Source organism: Echeneis naucrates, chromosome 10, assembly GCF_900963305.1.
Source record: "Echeneis naucrates chromosome 10, fEcheNa1.1, whole genome shotgun sequence".
NCBI classification, from domain to species: domain Eukaryota; kingdom Metazoa; phylum Chordata; class Actinopteri; order Carangiformes; family Echeneidae; genus Echeneis; species Echeneis naucrates.
In genome coordinates, this window is record NC_042520.1 from 11,212,523 (window position 1) to 11,231,866 (window position 19,344).

The window sequence follows — 19,344 nt, forward strand, 5'->3', positions numbered from 1 at the left end:
GGCAAAGCAAAATATGCGGCGGTTCCGTTTCATCAACTAAACTCGTGATAAAGTGCACATAAAACTGAATGTTGTTGTGGATGATTTACCACTTTATTCCAGTTTGTGAGACAACAACTTCTTTGAACTCAATTTTTTTTTTCTCCTCGTGTTGCAGCTACTGTGTAGCCCACAAAGCTCATTCTTCTTACTGGGCACAGAGGGAACGAGCCGATCAGCTTCTCAACACAAATCTTTTGTTTTTGTTGTTCGTGTCATTTTTGTCAGGTGTGGCAGCTCATCAAGATGAAATAATGAGGTCGTGTTCCATGATTAGTGACAAAAGTCTTTAGATATTTATGTGATGATAAGCTGTTACTTCTGTCAAATTCTTATTTATGATATTTTTCCACCGAACACCATATTTCTATATATTGTCTTCATGTTGACTGCACAGTGGAGTATCGCTGTATATTGACACAAATCTACATCCTCTGACACCAACACAGAATAAGCAAACAGAAAAAGCCAAAAGTAATTACTTTTACTCCATATGATAAAGCCTGAAAGGATAAATTCAGCAAACCAGTTCATAAGTGGGCGTGTTAATTTAATTGAGGCAGAATCTGTTGGGTGACATGATAGAGGGATGTGGGTGGAGAGTTTTAGCGGGTAATGACATTAAATGTTTATGCTTTTTTGGTTTTATAATTCCTAATACTCCTTAAATGACATGAAATATAATTTGACAGAGAAATAATAATTTAAGTGGTCTAATATCAAGTCCTACTTCCCCCCTGTGCTGTAATTATGGCATATATGTAATATGAATGTAGCACTATGTCAGTGCAGCACAATAATGGTTCATATTTGACTTTTTTGAGTGACATTGAGGATAAAGACTGATTATTACTGATTATTGTTGTTTCACGCATAACAGTGTGATGAGAAAAGCTAAGCCACATATTCATTCAGGTGCTTAAAAAAAAAGAAAGATAAAGTGCAGAATTTGGATGAACTCTTTGTATGCTGCCTGCACAGACAACAGCTTGACAGTCGGTTTCAAAGAAGCATCTCAGCACCTGAAGGGAGGTATGCACGTAAGGAGAGGATCACAAAAGTGGTTCAGTCATGCAAATCACATCGTTCTTGTTTTTATTAATCCCCACTGTATCTCTGTGTATCTCAGCAGCACTTAAAACACTCTCGCTAGCACCCGTTAACTCACATCAAAGTCAACAAATGTTTGTTGTGTCATCTTTAGAAATAGATACTAGCCTAAACAAATGACAGTAACATTTCATATTGGGGAAATAGGCAGGCAGGAGTCTGCATTGTTCACTGCAGGGAGTAGTACTGGTTTCCTGTCAGGTTACAGGTGAACAAGTGATGGAGTTAGTGTGTGAAATTCTAATTTCCCCACAAACCATTCCGCAATTACAATTATGTAATCCAAAGTAGACTGCTTTCTGAGATTTGTCTACCTCCGCTCTAATATCCGATTGCATTTGAATGATAACTGAACCAGGCCTTTCAAATTCATTCACAATTTTCTGGTCACACTGTATGTATTGAGCAAGGAGCCATCTGGCCATTTATCTTTCCATTTTAAGACATTTCAGAGGTGAATTTTCATTTAATTTAAATATGCACCACCTCCTGTTTTAATAATGGTTGATGTGAATCATATCCCGGCAGTTTGGTGCGCATGTCACGGTAAAACTTAATTAACTCTCCATCCACCACTATGAGGAGCGTGATATGAGTTGAATTCGGGGGGAAAAAAAAAAAAACGCACAGTGGAGGGAGCTTTGGCGAACACGCTATGCTTAAATCACACTAATTTAAATAATTGACATTATACATGCTGTGTTGAATAAATAATTAAATAAATAAATAACACCTCCGGATCATAGCTTGGGTGTCTCATTAGAAGGCAAGCTGTGCTACTCCGTGTTCAGGAACGAAAGTCAAATGAAGCAATTGCAATAATTACAGCAGCAAGGAAGACTGTGTGCATGTAGGGGGAGGTGGGGGCTTAGCGGAAGGCAATGAGAAGGGAGGCGCTGGCTGTCTACAGGTGCCTCTGATTAAGGGTAATCTGGGCAGCCCCCCCCCCCTTTTTTTTAAAAATCTGTGCAACGAGCCCTGCCGCCTATGGGTATGTCGAGCTCCGCGGCTGCTCCCCGTAATGAGCTCCACAGCCAAACAGTAAATGCCCCGCAGGACAGTCCCCACAGAGACATAATGAGCACTCCAGTGTATCAATTCGTGCTCCCCACCGAGGGGTCCACCAAGCCCGCCACCCCTCGGTCATGGGGTTGGCATGTTTTGCTCGCCAGACCATCCATCGCCATCATCCACTTGATATCCCCTTTTTTTTATGGTAACGGCATTCCCTTTGGGATCAGCGGGATGTCTGCACGTATGTGGTAGGAGAAATGGCCCGGAGACTGAGGTTGGCATCAATCACTTTACATTGAGAGTGAGCTGAAAGGCAGAGGGAGTGATAGGGATTGAGTTGCAGCAAAGATAGAGAGAGGGGAGGTACAGGACACCACGATGGAGTGCCAGGCAAAGAGTGAGCACAGATGAAGTAGCCAGGGATGGAAAAAGGTAAATGATGGTAGAAGGATAGCAAGGCTGAGGTAACTGACAGATAGAGTGAATGTAGGAGAGGAAAGGAAAGATAAATTGTACAATGAGGGACTTGCACAGTTATAGGGGAGAAAGAGAGAGCTTGCGATGAAAAAGGAGAGAGATAGAGAGAGAGGAGTATCTGGGTATAATGAGGTCTATGGAGGAGTGTGTGTAATGAGAAAGGGGAGCATGTCAGAGTCCAAGGTGAGGAGAAATAGTAGGAGAGAGAGAGAGAGGCTCTTTTGCCAAACAGTGGTCCCGCTGTTGGTGCTGGGGTGGATCTGTGTGTTTAAGAAACTGCACTGCTGTGCTTGTGCTCTCTTAAACAACCAGGAGGTGGATGAGAGGATCGGTGGGCCTGACCACGGAGCAGGGCTTTGAAGCTGCCTCATGCTGAGAGAAACTGTATTGGATTTAGAAAGACTGCCTTTCAAAAGGAGAAAAAAATGGTTAGATAAAGAGAGAGAATGAAAGACAAAAAGAAACAAAAAACCAAAAATTCAAGTATACAAAATCTGAAAGAAAAGCATACAGATATTTGACATTCCTTATACATAAGCTTTTTCTCATCTATATTTATCACTGTTGGAACGATTAGCATTACAATTAACATTTTCCATGAGCATTTGAGCAGATAGCAAGATGGAAATCATGAACATGGTGTGGCATTCATTAGGATTATTCACCATCATTAATTGTAGTCATGAACAATTTTCATGGTTAGAAATGATTCCATCTGTTTCCCAAATTGGTTGTCTTTTGCATTCGAAAGGCAAAACATTAAACAGTATGTCTTCAGTCGCATGTTTGCCTGTTTTTTGCATGTGTGGATGGCTTTCTTTGAGCCAACGCCTGCGCAACTGTGTGTTCTTAAACGCTTGTGAAGTCCACGGGTAAAAAGGCACTCATCATCTTTCATCTGTACTACATTTATTCTACACTAGTACTGCAGCAGCTGGTGGAGCCATTTTATTTTTATGATTATCTTTTTCCCTCTTGCCTGCTTTCTCCAAAATGTTGAAACTTGGTATTTTAAAGCTTAAATCACGCTTCTTCAATGGCAGATAGTCAGATCACCAGTTGCACCTATTAGCATCTAAAAAAGAATATATTTAGATTTTTATTTATTTATTTATTTATCTTTTTTTTGAAGAAGAAGAAGAAATACACTTGGGAATAGTGGAGCAGTGTGACATTTATACTGCTACACAATAAATACAGTAAAATGAGAAACTTTTTGCACTGTCTTACAATAGCTACATCTGTGTCAGAGAGGATTAGCATGGTGGTTAGGATTGGGCAGTGTGTCTTATTTTAATTGCTGCCATGTATTTTAAATAACTTCCCATTGCTCTTCTTCTTGAATAAAACCTCAGTGGGGCCAAAAACTGCCTTTTCAGAAAATGGCTCCATCTGGGAATAAGGATTACATTATTATTATTATTATCTTGTGAGGGATTAAGGATTTGTCTCAACCAGTGAGTGTTGTCCTGTAAAATACAAGTAAATCACAACACGGTGTCACAAAGTCTATTGTACAGATCCTGAAAATATATAAAAAAAAAAGAAAAAGAGACTGAATATTGAAAAGGAAACGTCTACATGCTCCAAACACGGCTAATGTGCTGTTTTAATGACAGCATGTCATATGATTGAGGATTGAAAACCCTGAGTGTCAGAATGATGTGTGGCAGCAGAGCTCAGCTCCAGCTCCGGTTACAGTTTTGTAAGGAAGAAATTTAAATTCATAACTGCATTTTGGCTCAGTTTTTCTATACTTGTGTCACATATGAGATCATCTATCATATAGAACAGGTAAATGAATTCAGGAAGATGCGCGTAGGCTGTCAAGAACCTTTCTGACATTTTGTTTCTGCCACCACCCTTTATTATTGCATGTTGCTCCCTGCCTGTTATCCTGCTCTTATGAACACATTAAAGGGCACAGGATGTGTTTCCCACAAAAAGAGAAATATGAATAAATATTAACATGCTGTCAACTGGGGATGAAAAACAACAATGAGTTTCTGTCCTAAAATTGGTATCATTACTTGTTTTCACACATGTCACTTGGCTTTGGTGCAATATAAACAGAGAGGACACCATAACAAAGCACTGCCCACAGCCACAATTGACCTTTGGGGTTCTGATCCCTTAATGTGTTTCTCTGTGTTGGTGCTGATAAAGCCTTCCTTCGCTTCTGTCCAAATCTATAAAGCTTTTTTCCAAAGATGCTGGTAATGCTGAGTGAGAGACACAAATATCCTTCCCATTCCATGGTCATAACTTCTGCCTCTGCCGTCAATAGCTCTAATAGGTGTTTAGATGGCTCTGTATGTACCTCCATTTGATAGCCTGCTGATGGTTTTAGCTTGAAAATAGAAAAATAGTTTGTGTTGAGCCTGTAGTTTTTAGTGAGGCCTGATATCCAGCATGAGGAGGTGTACACAAAACCAATCTTCTGTACATTTGTAGCACTGCAATATCTGCATGTTTCATCAATTTCCACCTGAGGTGGAAACAGATGAAAAACTAGATCAGCAAGTCTTTTTTTGATCATACAACCCAGATATTGTGTCAGAAAAAAAGTGGGGATTGGCAGCCTGAAGAGCTACCAGTGACAGACTGATCCCTGTTTAACACAAGTTATTGACCATGTCTGAAAGACAGTATTTCATTCCAAATGACTGCAGCCATTGATTTTTACAAGCCTAATACAACTTCTTCACTTTGAGTTTACTTCTCTTACATCATTTCCCAACCCCAGGTATGCTTCAAAGAAAGACATATTGTTGTCAGCAGCATGTTCCTGATGTCAAAATTTCCCTTTTTATTTAAAAGAAAAAAACTTAAGCTCCAAGTAAAAAAAAAACTTACTGTGCTTACTCAAAATGGTGAAATATAATTTGTCACGTTTTACCCAGTTTCAGCATTTGATTATCTCTGATACAATTTGCATTACTTTATTTGATTTGTTTGATGAAATGCGATGATGTCATTTGAGCCAGGTTAATGAAACTTTATCAGATTATCATCAAAGCATTTCTGGTGAAAGAAAAAAAAAGCATGAAAAATAAGAGTGCGATAAATAAATGCAAAGCATTCATTCTAAGACATTCTCTCTAAAGGGAGTCATTTGACTTCACATGCCATAATTGCTTCTTCTTTTTTCTTTTTTTTTTTTTAACTCAGGATGTGCATTGGGATTCATGATATTAGTTACCCCCTGTCTTACCCCCTGCATTTCAAGTTGGCCCACTGCTGCTTGGCCAGAGTTATTCTCCACTGAGGTTTAATGCAACCAATGAGATTATTTCTGCTTGCATAGCAGCTCTCTATGTGAAAAATGTTTGTATAGCTAAAACCCCAATCTGCCTACACATCCTGGTCCATGTGTGGCCGTAACTCCCCAGACTGGGAGTTTGGTCGATGTCCCTCTCTGTCTGCTTGTAGTGTGGAACACATGGCTGGTACAAACGTTGCCATGGGGAGAATGGCACACAGCTGGTGTGATTGGGCTCTGGCCTTAATTGCCCATGTCTGTGCCATCAGTGCTCAAAGAGCAGCAACATACGTGTTAACTGTGCTCATACAAGGGAAACTGATTGGCGCCTTCTAAAATTCATCCCCAATCAAATCCAGAATCACGCTCAGACAGATAAAAGGCTGGCGTTGCTTTGTGAGGCAGCTATCGATGTTAAACGAAATTGCTTGGAATTCAGCAAGATACTTCAAATCTTGATTGTCTGACAAATGAAGGAGTCTGTTTTCAGAGGTTTGTATGTTGGGTGCAGAATGGTGGTCCGCGTGTTAAAGACAGATACATAGTTTGATTCTAAATATGGTTGCATAAGGCTGCAATATACAGACAAGAAGGTCTGAAAGGTCAGCGTGGAGCACCTCTGCTGAGAGGAGGATAGACAGAGCATCCTCTCTGTAATTTGACAAACAGAAGATGATTTGCATACATTTTCCAGATTTACTTCGAAACAGCGATGCCCTCTCTTGTTCCTCAGATGTCCCATTTAGCATCACCTAGACCGTGGCTACTGTGATATTTATCATCCCAGACTCCTTTCATCAAAAAGCCAGAGAAATGTCAAGTCGTGGAGTGGATTTGTTAATGCGTGACACATGCAACGGGCAATTTAACTTCATCAGATGGTATTTATTTTTATTTATCAAAGTAAAGTTTTGCCTGACCGTGAGAAGTACTCAGTAATAATATGGAGCTAATGTAATTCTGAATACACTTAGTGCTCTGCTCACCCAGAGTAGAGAGAGAGCAAGAGAGAACAGCAGTAGTAAATTGGTTGACGGTTGCTGATAAGCTAAGCAGTTAAGTGGCATCCAAGCAATGGAATGAGGGCATAATGGTTGTTTAAAACAGGAATAATGAAGTGACGATGACAGTGTTGTGTTCCCTCTTTCTCTTGAGTGGAACGTCTGCATCTTTAAGAGAGTTGGTGACTAGACTGACTTCTACAAGACATCAGCAGAAAAATAGTACAGTGAGTCATCAGAACTTAGCAAATGCTATAATTGTGAACCAAAAAGGACAACCCCCCCCCCAAAAAAAAAAAAAACAAAACCTTAGCCTCATCTCAGGATAATTGTCTCTGTCTGTTGCTCTTTAAAAAAATCTGCTTTACACAGTCCCGTGCACGCACAGGCTGATATATTCAGTCATGCACAAAACACAAAGACTCAAATACACAAAAACACACACACAGACCTCTCTTAATCTTTCTAATGCACGCATGTTCGAGCTCATGCACAGTTGCACACAAAACACACGTGCACAAATGAAGTGCACAAATACAAAGCAAATGTCCTCACAAAGTAGATGAGCTCCATTCTGTGTCGAATTGAAAGCATCTGCAAAGCCAGTTCCTCTCGGCCATGGCGCCGTGCATCAGCCGGCAGAAGCGCCTGCTTGGTGTCCCAGGGTGGCTCGCGTAACACTTGGCCTGCTCCCTAGCCACTGCCTGGATCAGAGAGGCCCACTGCTATCATCCCAGGCGCTGGCAGCAACGGAGCCAGGCTTAGAATGACAAATTGGTTAGAGGGAGTGAGTGACGAGAACAGGCCAAGAAATATACTTTGAAGAGAGAAATGCATTCCGGTTTGTGACAAGCACGCCACATTATATGGTCAAGTGTACAAGTCTGACTCCCGTCATGTGGATTGATCCGAATCCCAAAGACACTTAAATGAGGCAAGGCTCTCTCATCAAGACAATGCCAACGTATTTATCTTAGAAAGTCACCCAAAATATTACTGGATTAGAGAGCTTTTCAACACAGTCGCCCGTCTCATGGCTTCATTTGGATCAAACTGCCCCTCCTCTCAAACTGTCTAAGTGTTAATGATTTTGCCATGTTTGCCTACTAGCTGATGTTTTTTGACACCAACAGTGTTGTGATATTCACTCTAATCACACATGAAATTATATCCAACTTAATCCAAGGAGTCCTCGTAAATCAGCACATTTACATAACTAATTTAAGGCAATTACAGAAATATTCATGTTGCTTTCTAATACTAAACTAATACCAGGATTCTCACTGATGAATCATTGATTCAGAATGTATTAACTCAATTTGCATTCTCGACAAGCCAAATCACCACCTTTGGTTACAGCCAGATAAGAAATCTATTTGTTTACAATTTGGGAGAAAGTCTATTTAAATGGAACGTACTGGAACTCATGGCTGCTGTTAAGTACGGAGGTAGACTTTGAACTTCAGTTCACACAAGGTGCACCAACTTTGTCAGAGGTCAAACATTAATGAAAACCAAAAATAAGTCAAGTGTCACCCTTTGCCCTGAAGGTCATGAGCCATAGTACATGGCCTGATGTTATAGATGACAGCATTGTGTTGGAGAGAGAAAAGCTTGAAACTAAAGAAAAACAGAAATACTTTCTTTTTTCTTTTTTTTTTCAAGATATCACCTGGCACTGATGGATAAACCTTTGTTGAGCAAATAAATATGCTGTGCATGTATTGTGGTTCTCAGCAGCTCTATTTCTCAAATTTAAACAGTATAGGCTATATCTGTGAATTGTTGTTCTCGTCTCCCTATTCTGTAGGTATCAGTTTACCGAAAGCAAAAAATCTTAATGTCACAGTAGTTGAATATGCAACAAAAACAATATTAAACTTCCTCTGCATATTTTAGATTATCATAAACCCCCATCATATGAAATCCTGTTTGAGTTAATCCACAGTCATAATGCAGTCGTCAACACAATCCATACCACCAAAAACTGTTCAGAATCACGCACAAAAACCCCCAGCAAATTTCCATTGAATTAGGTTATCTGATTACTTAGAGTTAGATATGAATTCCCATTCCATCCTCCTATTTTTTTCATAAAACATATTTAAACATGAAATACTGAATAACGGGCAGCACAGCAGCACACTGGTTAACGCTGCAAGAAGGTTGTGGGCTCGGCCGAGTTTGCATGTTCTCCCCCTGCCTGCATGGGTTTCCTCTGGGTACTCCGGTTTCCTCCCACCATCCAAAGACATCATATTTGGGCTGATTGGTGACTCTAAACTGTACACAGGTCTGAGTGTGATTGTGAGGGGTTGTTTGTGTCTTTGTGTGTTGGCCTTGTGATGGACCGGTGACCTGTCCATTGTGAGCTGGGATTGGCTCCAGCATCCCTGCGATCCGGAAGCGGATAAGCAGTTGAAGATGAATGAATGAATGAATAATGAATAACATCACTTCAAAAGCAGTGACATTATTTAAGTGTAGAATATTATGACCCTAAATTATATAAACCATTGCCACTTTTTTCTAACACGCTCATTCGGAAAACTGACAGATTTACTAGTATGTGGTCCTGCTGTATTAAGAGTGAGTTTGTTGTAAACACAGCAGCTTTGTAAGTTGTAATTACAATGTTTTTCTGCAGGCTGTTGGCACCTTGGTCAAAGGCAAGCTCCTGTGTGCCTGTAGGACTCCCTCTCATGTAAATTAGGCCCCCTTTCCTTGCCAAAGCAATCATGACATTGCACTGCTGCAACGCTAGCTCTGCAAATAAGCCATGTCAGGGGCACACACACACACACACACACACACACACACACACACACACACACACACACACACACACACACACTCACAAGACATTGGATGTAACCCTCTCAAATTCCCTCTCTCAGCAAACTGCGGAGCCATACCGGTTGGCATCTTTGGAATTTGGGTTTGAAGTTGTAGAGTATTTTACTTTTGTTGTCAAATTGCTTTGCAAATGAAGCCCACCCTGGCACTGTTTCAAAGAGCTTGTGCTATATGTGCAACTTCCTTCAGGCACCAGTTTCTGAACCTTCATCAGTCTGTATGCATATGCACAGCGCTGTACTAAAGCTCACATGGAAGTCTAGATAAACATGCCAAAATGGGGGTTAGATGGAATGCAGAGTGCTCATGTCTTGTCAGCTTGTCTGTATATTGTTTCTGTGTTCCCCAGCTTGACTGACGCGTTCTATCTGATAACGTGGCAGGTAAACAGTGTGGAAGCCTTGTAGGTTTCTACCCATTAACATGATATTCAATCCTTTTTTGATGGGCTTTTCTTGCCTGAAACCACGCCTCATAACGATGCGAGGTTCGAGTGCCATTCACATTGAAATTGTTGGTTGAAGCCACATTGAAATAATTGTTTTGATATGTTGTGTTTTTGTCTTGGCAATGACAATAATAGGGGATGATCGCACAATGAGGATAAAGAAAATTTTTTTGAAATATATTGACTAAATTTGAGCCACCGTTCCCCTGGCACACAATTACAGGGTTTTAGTCTGGGCATCATAGAGAAGGCATTGCTTTTCGATACAAGTGTTGCACATATTGCGTGTCCCTTTGACTGCATGTCCAAGTCATCCACTAAACAATAATAATGTGGAGATTGAAACACTGCAGAATAGCCCAAGGCTCAGAAATTGCTAATGAACAGCAGCAGGGTGCAGTTGGGGTTGCGGTAGGGGGTTGAGGGATCTGAAACCTGACTTCCTGTTTCAAAGGCAAATAATCTATGGGCGCTCTCTTTATACTCCAAACATCTGTGTCATTGCCTCAAAAGGTTTGCACTGAGGAAAAGTATACCAGACTGAATGAAAACAATTGTGGGATAAAATATTAATTGTATTCTTATATGGCAGCATGGTAATGAAACTGACTAACTTTCCAGCCAATACAAGGTGGCTTTATTGCTCATAGCACTTAATTGTGTGGAGTACCTCTTTACAAGCAGCGCAAACCTGATCACCCTCATCACATGATCACAAAATGTGTTTTACCCTTGTTACACTGTCTTCTTGCAATGCCTGTCAAGATCTTCTCACACTGCAGAGAACCATCAAGCAAGGGGGAAATCCATGGGGGGGGGGGGGGGGGGGGGGGGGGGGGGGGGGCAGATAGAAAGAAAAAGAGAATATATTTGGTGCTGCAGATCAAAAACATGGCAGTCACATGATCAAAGGCATTTGATAATCCTTGAACTACATTGCTCCTTTAATCCTACTGAGAGAACTATATTTTATTGGGGGGGGCATGTCAGGCTAGTGAACACGACTGGAAAAGGAGTAACTAGCTGCTTGAAATGCATTTTACAAAATGCAGCATGGCAGTTTTGAGGGGTGGGGGCAGCATAAAGCCTCCTTATGTGCAGTGAGAATGCAGGCTGAGCTGATGGGACTACAAACACAAATGTGCCACAAGTCCCTGTCCACTCAGCACTGAATAGTGCTCTTGTTCGTTTCATGGGGCTTGTTGGGGAAGTTGGCTTGTTGAATGTGACCAGACTGCTATATGCTACATCTGGCGCAGAGTGGGAGGGAGGGAGGGAGAGAGAGAGAGGCTTTGGCTAATATTTCTTTGTCTTGAGCTGCCTCACCTATGTAAGACCTGCAATTAAGGCTTGCAAAGTGTTTGGGCTTGAATGCTTCTCAAGTCAGGAGGAGAATTACACTGAAGAAATGCAAACCTGATACGCAGCAGACATGATCGTTGCTAAATCAGCATGTCTCCAAGAAAACAGACAAAGAAACATCATGTTTCAGTTATTTTTTCGTTTCTTCAGAAAATACATTTAGTTCTATATCATACCATTGGGCTTTCTGGGCCTCATCACATTACAATAACCAGCCCTCAGTACGCAGAAAAGATAAAACCATCAATATATAATGTAATCTAAGGCCCTCTGCTGCAAGTCCTGTCAATAGTGTTTCCCTATCAGATGCAAAATGTCCCAGAACAAAGGTGAGTTAAAAAGAATCACAGAAAAAAATCATTTTCCTTTCATGTTTTCCTGTTTATGATTTCTCTCTTGCTTACACAACACATCGCCACATTTGTGTCTCCTGTAAAAAGCATGATATGAGTTATTGCTCATGAAGCCACATTCTTTCTTCAGCGCTGATGAAAAATTGATGATTAATAATTACCTTTTACATGTACGACTTACACCGGGGCCGTGTGACAAAAGGAATGTGACGTAAATGAAATGCGATGTTTTCTGCTCTAAGAAGAAAATTAGATTGGAGTGAGAAAGAAAAAGCAAGTGCAAATAGAAATAAATAAATAGATAGCTAAAACAACAGTGATTATAACCAGGGTTGATCTTGTTTGTGTTTTTTGTGTGCGTCCAAGAAAGGAAAAGTGATTTAGATTAGCGATGGCTGGTATCAAGCTTGAACAGGCCCTTTTAATTATTTGAGCTTCAGCACTGAATCCAAGCAACTTTTAGCTGACATATTACATTTGCATTTGCGAATATTGCTTCTTCCCCAATGTTTTTCAAATTACAGCAGTTGTTTATTATAGAATACACTTTGCTTTTTTACCTGCAATAAAAAAAAACTTAAAATAAATATCCTAAGAAAGCATATGTTTTTAAAACAATTATGTGGCATCTGATTTGATTCACTGATCACAAACACGGCAGTGACCTTTTCCTTTGCACTTTCAGTCCATTTTCGAGTCCAGTTGACTCAGACCAAATCAAAAGCAACAGTTCATGTTATAATTACCCAGATGGTGATATATGATGGAAAATGACAGGGATATAAAAAAAAAAAAAAAAAGAAAGATTGATACCTATGTTCTTCTTATCTCCAGAGAACACAACTCATGTTTATTTGACACATCAATTAAGACCTCATGCTCCAATGGCAATCTCAATCTGTAGGGAAAAGTTCATCTACTAATTTCATCGTCCCAGAAAAGCCCATTTATTCATTTATATTTCATGACATGGTGTTTATGCTGCAGTGAAAGCCTTACTGTTTTTTAGTTGGGTTTTTTTCCCCCTTGGTTGCTGTGGCCAGTAAGGTGTCCTTCTGTGTTGCAATGAAATATAGATGTTAAGAGTCTGGAGAGGTGAGTGTCTCATCTGTCCTGGTGATACCATAAGGCAGCCATTAATAGTGTCAGGGAGCATCAGACATACCACAGGCACATAATTGGATATGAGGACATAACTGAAAGCACCTGCTTGGAAATCAACAGGACCCTCCCATGAGGCAGGCCCTTGGTAGATTCCTAAAGATTTTTGCAGAGCCTATCCAGCTCCCTGCTGGGTTTGATTCACCCATTGCTCTTTTCATTTCTCATTGGGGTCAACTCAAGATGGCTTCTTGTTTTCTTTTTTTTTGTACGGTGGCATTGTGAGTATGCAAATACTTTGGATCTTTGCATAATCACAAGCAGCGGGACCATCTGTTGTTGGCTTGTTGACTTACCTTGTGTCTGCTTTTTAATGGTGTTTTCTTGTGTCTGAGTGATGTATTGGTGTATTACCATTGTGATAATCATTTAACCTCAAAAAAATGCATCCGGGCGTGCACGTAAAAGTCTGAACATATGTTCGGTGAAATTTTCTGACAAAGAAGGATTTATAATCTTTGCAGTGGGATAGAAAGAAGGAACTGGTGGTAAACAAAACAACGTATCACTGTGCCCACTCACATGATGTGGGATAAGATAATATTGTCAAGATGAAGATTTAAAATGTGACTGTCGACAAAAGCCACAGACTTGGATTAGTGGGTGGCAAAGACGTGCTCATAGATTGTGAGTCGCTTAACCCCTCTAAACTATATTGCAAAAAATGCTAATGGCAAGGACCAGAAAATAAGCTGCAACTTCTGTCACTGAAGATTTGCTGGGAGATGCCCGCCACTGAAAACATGTCCGTGATAATGTGTTTTTCTTGTAGAATCCGAGCCAGACGCCGGAGAAGTCTTTTAACTCGCCGCCCCCCATTTGTCCTCATAAGGTAAGCTCCAGCTGGCTCTCATGCAGGGGGACAAACAACATTATGGGAAATAATTGCAGATATTTTAAGCTTTTAATGATCTTATTAGGTTTTGTTTGCCTGTCTATTTATACCCCAAATTTGTTAGTTAGCCCCAAAAAAGCATCTCTCATCTCTGAGCATATCTCCTGCTCCCTTCATCGTCTGCCTCTGAAAGAACTCTTTTCCAGATATTCTGCAGATTAATTTACTGATTTATTAATGTTCCTTTCTGTCTGCATCTCATTATGTTTCAACTTTCATTTGATATGAGGTGAGTAGGGCAGATTTATTCAATGCTAATTAGGCTGTATGTGATCCGCGAAAGTCATCACTTCACTGTGATGGTCTCAAGTCATAAGAGCACGCTGACTTAAGTAACTTTCCCCCCCTTCAGCTCCTGATCCTGTGCATGCCTCTTGCAAACGTGATAATGTGCTATGTAGTGAAATTCACACAATTTCAGTTCACTTAGCACCAAACGTGTCAAAATTGCCCATGTCCTTTTCTGGATGAATAGCCAGTATGGTGGAGAGTGGCTTATTGCAAGAGTGAACCTTGGTAAAAAACAAAAAAACAAAAAAAAGGAGCCCAATGGAGGCAAGCTGTCTGACAGGCTGTCATCAACCGTTCAAATCCTCACACCGCTCTACATCGCTAATGCACCGCTAGCTGTCCACTATGACTTTGGTGGCATTGAAAGCTGCAGACATGGTAGAACAGTAAATAATAATAAAATATGATACCCCTCCACCCATGTCTATCACTGGGAAATCACTGGGTAGGCAATCGACTTTTGTTTGGAAGTTTGTCAATGTGAGATAACACTGCATGTCCTTCACTGAACTTTTTACACTCTCAAGGTCCTTGAGGAGAATTTACAGACTCTAACAGACAAGGGCGAGGTGGGATGCTGCAGATATTTTAATATAGTAACACCTCCCTCCCTCTAAGTATACAGATTATATCTATCATTGCATCTGTAATTTCTAGCCGCCACATTATGGTCTCATTCTGCTCCTCTCTGATTTGTTCTCTTTCCATTTTTACTCAGCTGATGGGGTCTGATGTAATAAGGAAACACCATGGGTTTGCAGATAGTGTTATTCATGTTTTAGCTGTTAGCAGCGGAACATAATCTCCCTCTAGTCAGCTCACATTAGTCTCCATGATCCGCACCAACCCTGTATGTGCAGCGAATGCAATGGGCCAGCTGGGATAATTTGGTATGTCAGTCAGCTCAGGAGGCTGGTAAAATGAGTAAATGACTGGATATGATTTGTATGAAAAGAATATTCTGATTATGGCTCTCAGAATAGAATATCCTCTGTCTTTTTACACTTGTCTTCATCTGCATTGTGTGCATCCCCCAGACAGATAGTGAAATGAACAGAGGGCTTTTAAACTGACTGCTCTGTGATTATATTAAGAGTGTGAGAGCGAGGAAAAAGAGGGGAGGGAGGCGATTGGGTGCCCAAGCACTAAGTATATATAATTGCTTCTTGACACATTGGCCAAATTCTGCAGTGCCAGGATCTGAGGGAAGATGATTAACGGCTGTCCGAGTGGGTGGGCTCCGCAGGTCATTCCTGCGGGCCTGTGGTTTTCATAGCGATCCTAGTCTAAAGGCCATATATTGCATACTGGAAAAATCCCCGAGGTCCACACATTGTTAAACTACAATTATAACTCACATCGAGAGCATTGTCTGTCCACGGTGAACTCTCTTATTCTTCCGCCAAGCAGCTTTTCTCTCTTTTCCTTTATTTTCTCATCTATTTTTTTCTTAAATGGTCTCCTCTTGCTGGGGAGAAGATAAAGAGCGAAAATCTCGCATTCTGTGAATAATTGATGAGTGCGCTCACCTCAGAGCATCATTACAGTACGGCAGTCAGGGTAAGAGGTGAAGGTAAGATCATATTTCTGACAAAAGGCTTCGGGATGTAGAAAATTGTGTCGGTTTTTCACTAGGTTTTCTTCTGCATATACAGCATGAATAACAGTATTCATTATAGCACAAGAGGATAAGAATAAAACATAAACAGGGATACATGTGTGCATGTATCTGTATATAAACTGTAGAATCACATTTGTTACACAGGTGGATAGCAAATTTCTGATATGAAAAAATACGATAATTTTAAATAGTTGGTCATGAGCTGATCTGGAAATATCTGATGGTGCTGTGGCTAATACTATTTTGTGTGTGTGTGTGTGTGTAAGAATGCACATGCATGCATGCAAAAGTACATGCATGTGTCTGCTTGAACAGTGAAATCCAGTTAGGTGACAGATGGAGAAGGCAGGAGATGGGGGTGGGGATCAAGCACCTCTGACAGTATGGGGGCTGCACTGCACCCTGTTCCTGCTAGGTTTGAAATTGCTATGGTAAACTAAAACCATGAAACTGCAGGATGCCATTTCACAACTTTATTTTCTACATGAAACGAGAACCTCTCCAGCGAAATGTCACCTAACAATGTAAAAGTTGAGTGATGAAAATGCTAGACAGGCGCCTCGATTCTCGAAGTGGATTTTTCTCCCACAAAGTTTCGACCGGAATACAAATGTATACACGCTGATTGCTACAGATATAATGGTTAAAAGATACTGTGCGCAGCAACATTTTTTAAGTCAAGGAAAGGCCACTGAATAATCACATCTTAATGATGATTCATTCTGTATAATAAAAGAAGATGCCTCTGGCATCCAAACAAGAGGCTAGTCATGCAGCAATTAAGCTGAGTTAAAGGCATCAAGCAGACAATGGGTGGTTGGTGAGGCATCTCCTTGAACATGTACATCCGCATGCACGCCCTTGAACATACAAGCACAAAAACACCCACGTACACACACACAATTTATTTGAGGTAAATGTGATCTCAGAAGACAAGCAGCCACAACCTAAGGCTCCATCAGTGTGCCCAAGGTTGCATTTGTGGCCATTGTCAAACAAATAATGCTTTGTGACTGAAAAAAAGACAATCCAAAAGGTCATTTTTGACCTCTGGGACCAGTACTGTGCAGCATCTGTCACTAGCAAGCACCACATGTCTGTGTCAAATGGCAAAAGGTATGCGGTGCAGCCATCCTGCCGTGTAATAAAGGCAGCAGGCCTATGCATACATAGCATCGCTGTCACCAAGGCATCAGCAGGACTTCACAGAACGCCAGCATGCCATATTATATACGTGAGTGGCTGGAGGACTTGAACACAGCATGGCTGGCAATACCTCTGCTCTTTAAATATAAACACTTTTCAGGACACACGCGGAATGCTGTGTAAATAAACAGTGTCGGATTCACATTCAGTGATAGACAAAAAAATCTGCTGTCTTTAATCAAATTGAGGTGCAAGTCTATCTGCTTTAGAACACTTTTGTCAAACCAACAGATTTATGCGTGACATAAAACATTAAAGATATGACATTTCTTAGATATAGTACTCATTTATCACAGCATTCATTCATATTAATGTGCATTCTCATGTAGGCATCTCTCCAGAATGGTTTATGAGGTTGAGGTAATCCTCCTGGGAATCACCAACAATGGGCATCCATGTTTTATTTTATCTCCCTTGTCACACCATTTCCACAAAAAAGGTTAATGGCATGAAGAATTCAGGGGAAATTGATGAAGGAATGTATAATCCATGCCCCCTTTCAAATACCTCGCCGTGCTCATATGTCTGCATCAGACCACACCTCCATGTGGAACAAATCAATAATATTCCATTTCTAACCAAATTCCTCTTTTTGAATGGCGAAATCGAGTCTTCATGGACACACTAACAAATTGGATATACTGACAGCTGCATTGGAAACAGAAGCAGAAACACTGAGTGGTGTGTAGAAATTTCATATTGAATGAATTCTCTCAAAGTGCAAATGTGGCACTTTGAGTTGTGTATATTCTCTGCATCTTTGCAATCTACTTTCTCTCTCTCTCCCTCTCTCTCTGCTGGCTGTCCTTCCCTCTCACTTCCCACCTACCCCCAACATCCAGCTAAACCAATCAGGGATTTGAAGGCCTCACTTCCAATCAATTACCACCCAAATCAGTGCACAGGCCTTTGATATAGAATCATTTGTTAAATCAGTGCAGATGGCTGGGGGCAGGTATCCCTGTGCCATAGGCCATATCCACATGGAAATCTGTGCTCAGGGTGGGCTCTCCTGACGCTCCCCGACCTATTAAAGGGAAGTCATTTTGTGCTCCAGGACTGCAGTTCAGCTGCCTGGTCCCCTAGATTGCTAATGTATAAGCATCTTAGCCTGACCAGTGGATAATACCAAGTCCCAGAGTCTGCCATAATGATTTGGGCTATTTTTAAGGCAGGCAGAATTTGACTTTCACCACTCATATGTGAGATAATTAAATGGATTGAGCTAAAGCTATAGTAAGTGTACTCAAGGTGTACTTTTAAAACATTATCACATGTGAGCAGTTGCAATAAAATATAAGTACTTAGGAATGAGTGGTGAAGCTCATAAAAGATCAAAACCTCAAAGCAAACACCCATGACCTTGTGTCGCAGCACCAGGGGAGCGTTTTAAGAGTTGATGCAACTGCAGTTCTTAGAGTAAGACACGATGAAGAGGTAAACATAGTCACAGTTTGTGAATTAAATTATTCACACAATAATTAATGAAATGCTACTGCAAAGATCTGAATAAACAGACACTCATTATAATAAAATCATTATCATATCAAGCAAGGGACACATTAACAGAAAATCTGAGTGCAAATGATGATTGCAAAGTGACACATGTAAGATAAATGAAGGGAAATTAAAATTATATTGTCAACAACTGTGTACCATGAGGAAAAAGACGCTTTTTGGCTACACAATTTACTAAATATACATATATATATAAAAAAATTTCTGTTTAAAACTAATTCTCCAAAGAGAGGTTAAAGCTTGCTCAGTAAAGATTCATCAGTAAAGGTGTTGCACGTGCTGGAATTTATACCATAAACCAGCAGAAATGTCTCAATAACTCCGCTTCCATTTTTCTCAATATCAATATAGAATCCTGAGCAGATTTGCGACTGTTTTTCAGTCGGGGAAAGTTTCCAAACATGAACTATTCTCTCATAGATTGTGCTATTAATGCATGATTGGTTCATTCATTAAACAGGCTTGGGAGAAAACCAATTTGCTGCTGCTGATGTACTGCTGAGAAGTGGGAGGACTATGAGACGTAAAGTCTGTGCACATAGTTGGAGGTTTTAGCATAAAATTCCAAACTATTTCATCTAAGTGAAAGGAAAAAAAAAAAGATTTGTAGTTTCCACTTCTGTTCTGCTTATTGAATAACTCTTCCATCTCTAAGTACTCTAATACATTCATGACATCCAGACTTTGTAATTTAAGTCGTGAGGAATTGTAGAGCGGAACACAGCCCACA

General features: G+C 40.5%; 1 protein-coding gene across 1 annotated transcript in view; it reads left to right on the forward strand.

The window, feature by feature from the left end:
• The window catches only part of pcdh11 (protocadherin 11), a 112,529-nt gene that overhangs the window by 32,875 nt on the left and 60,310 nt on the right, over window positions 1-19,344 (forward strand). Inside the window, exon 3 of the mRNA XM_029512779.1 lies at window positions 13,856-13,915. Within this exon, the coding sequence (XP_029368639.1) occupies window positions 13,856-13,915 (60 nt within the window). The remainder of the gene's footprint in view (window positions 1-13,855; window positions 13,916-19,344) is intronic.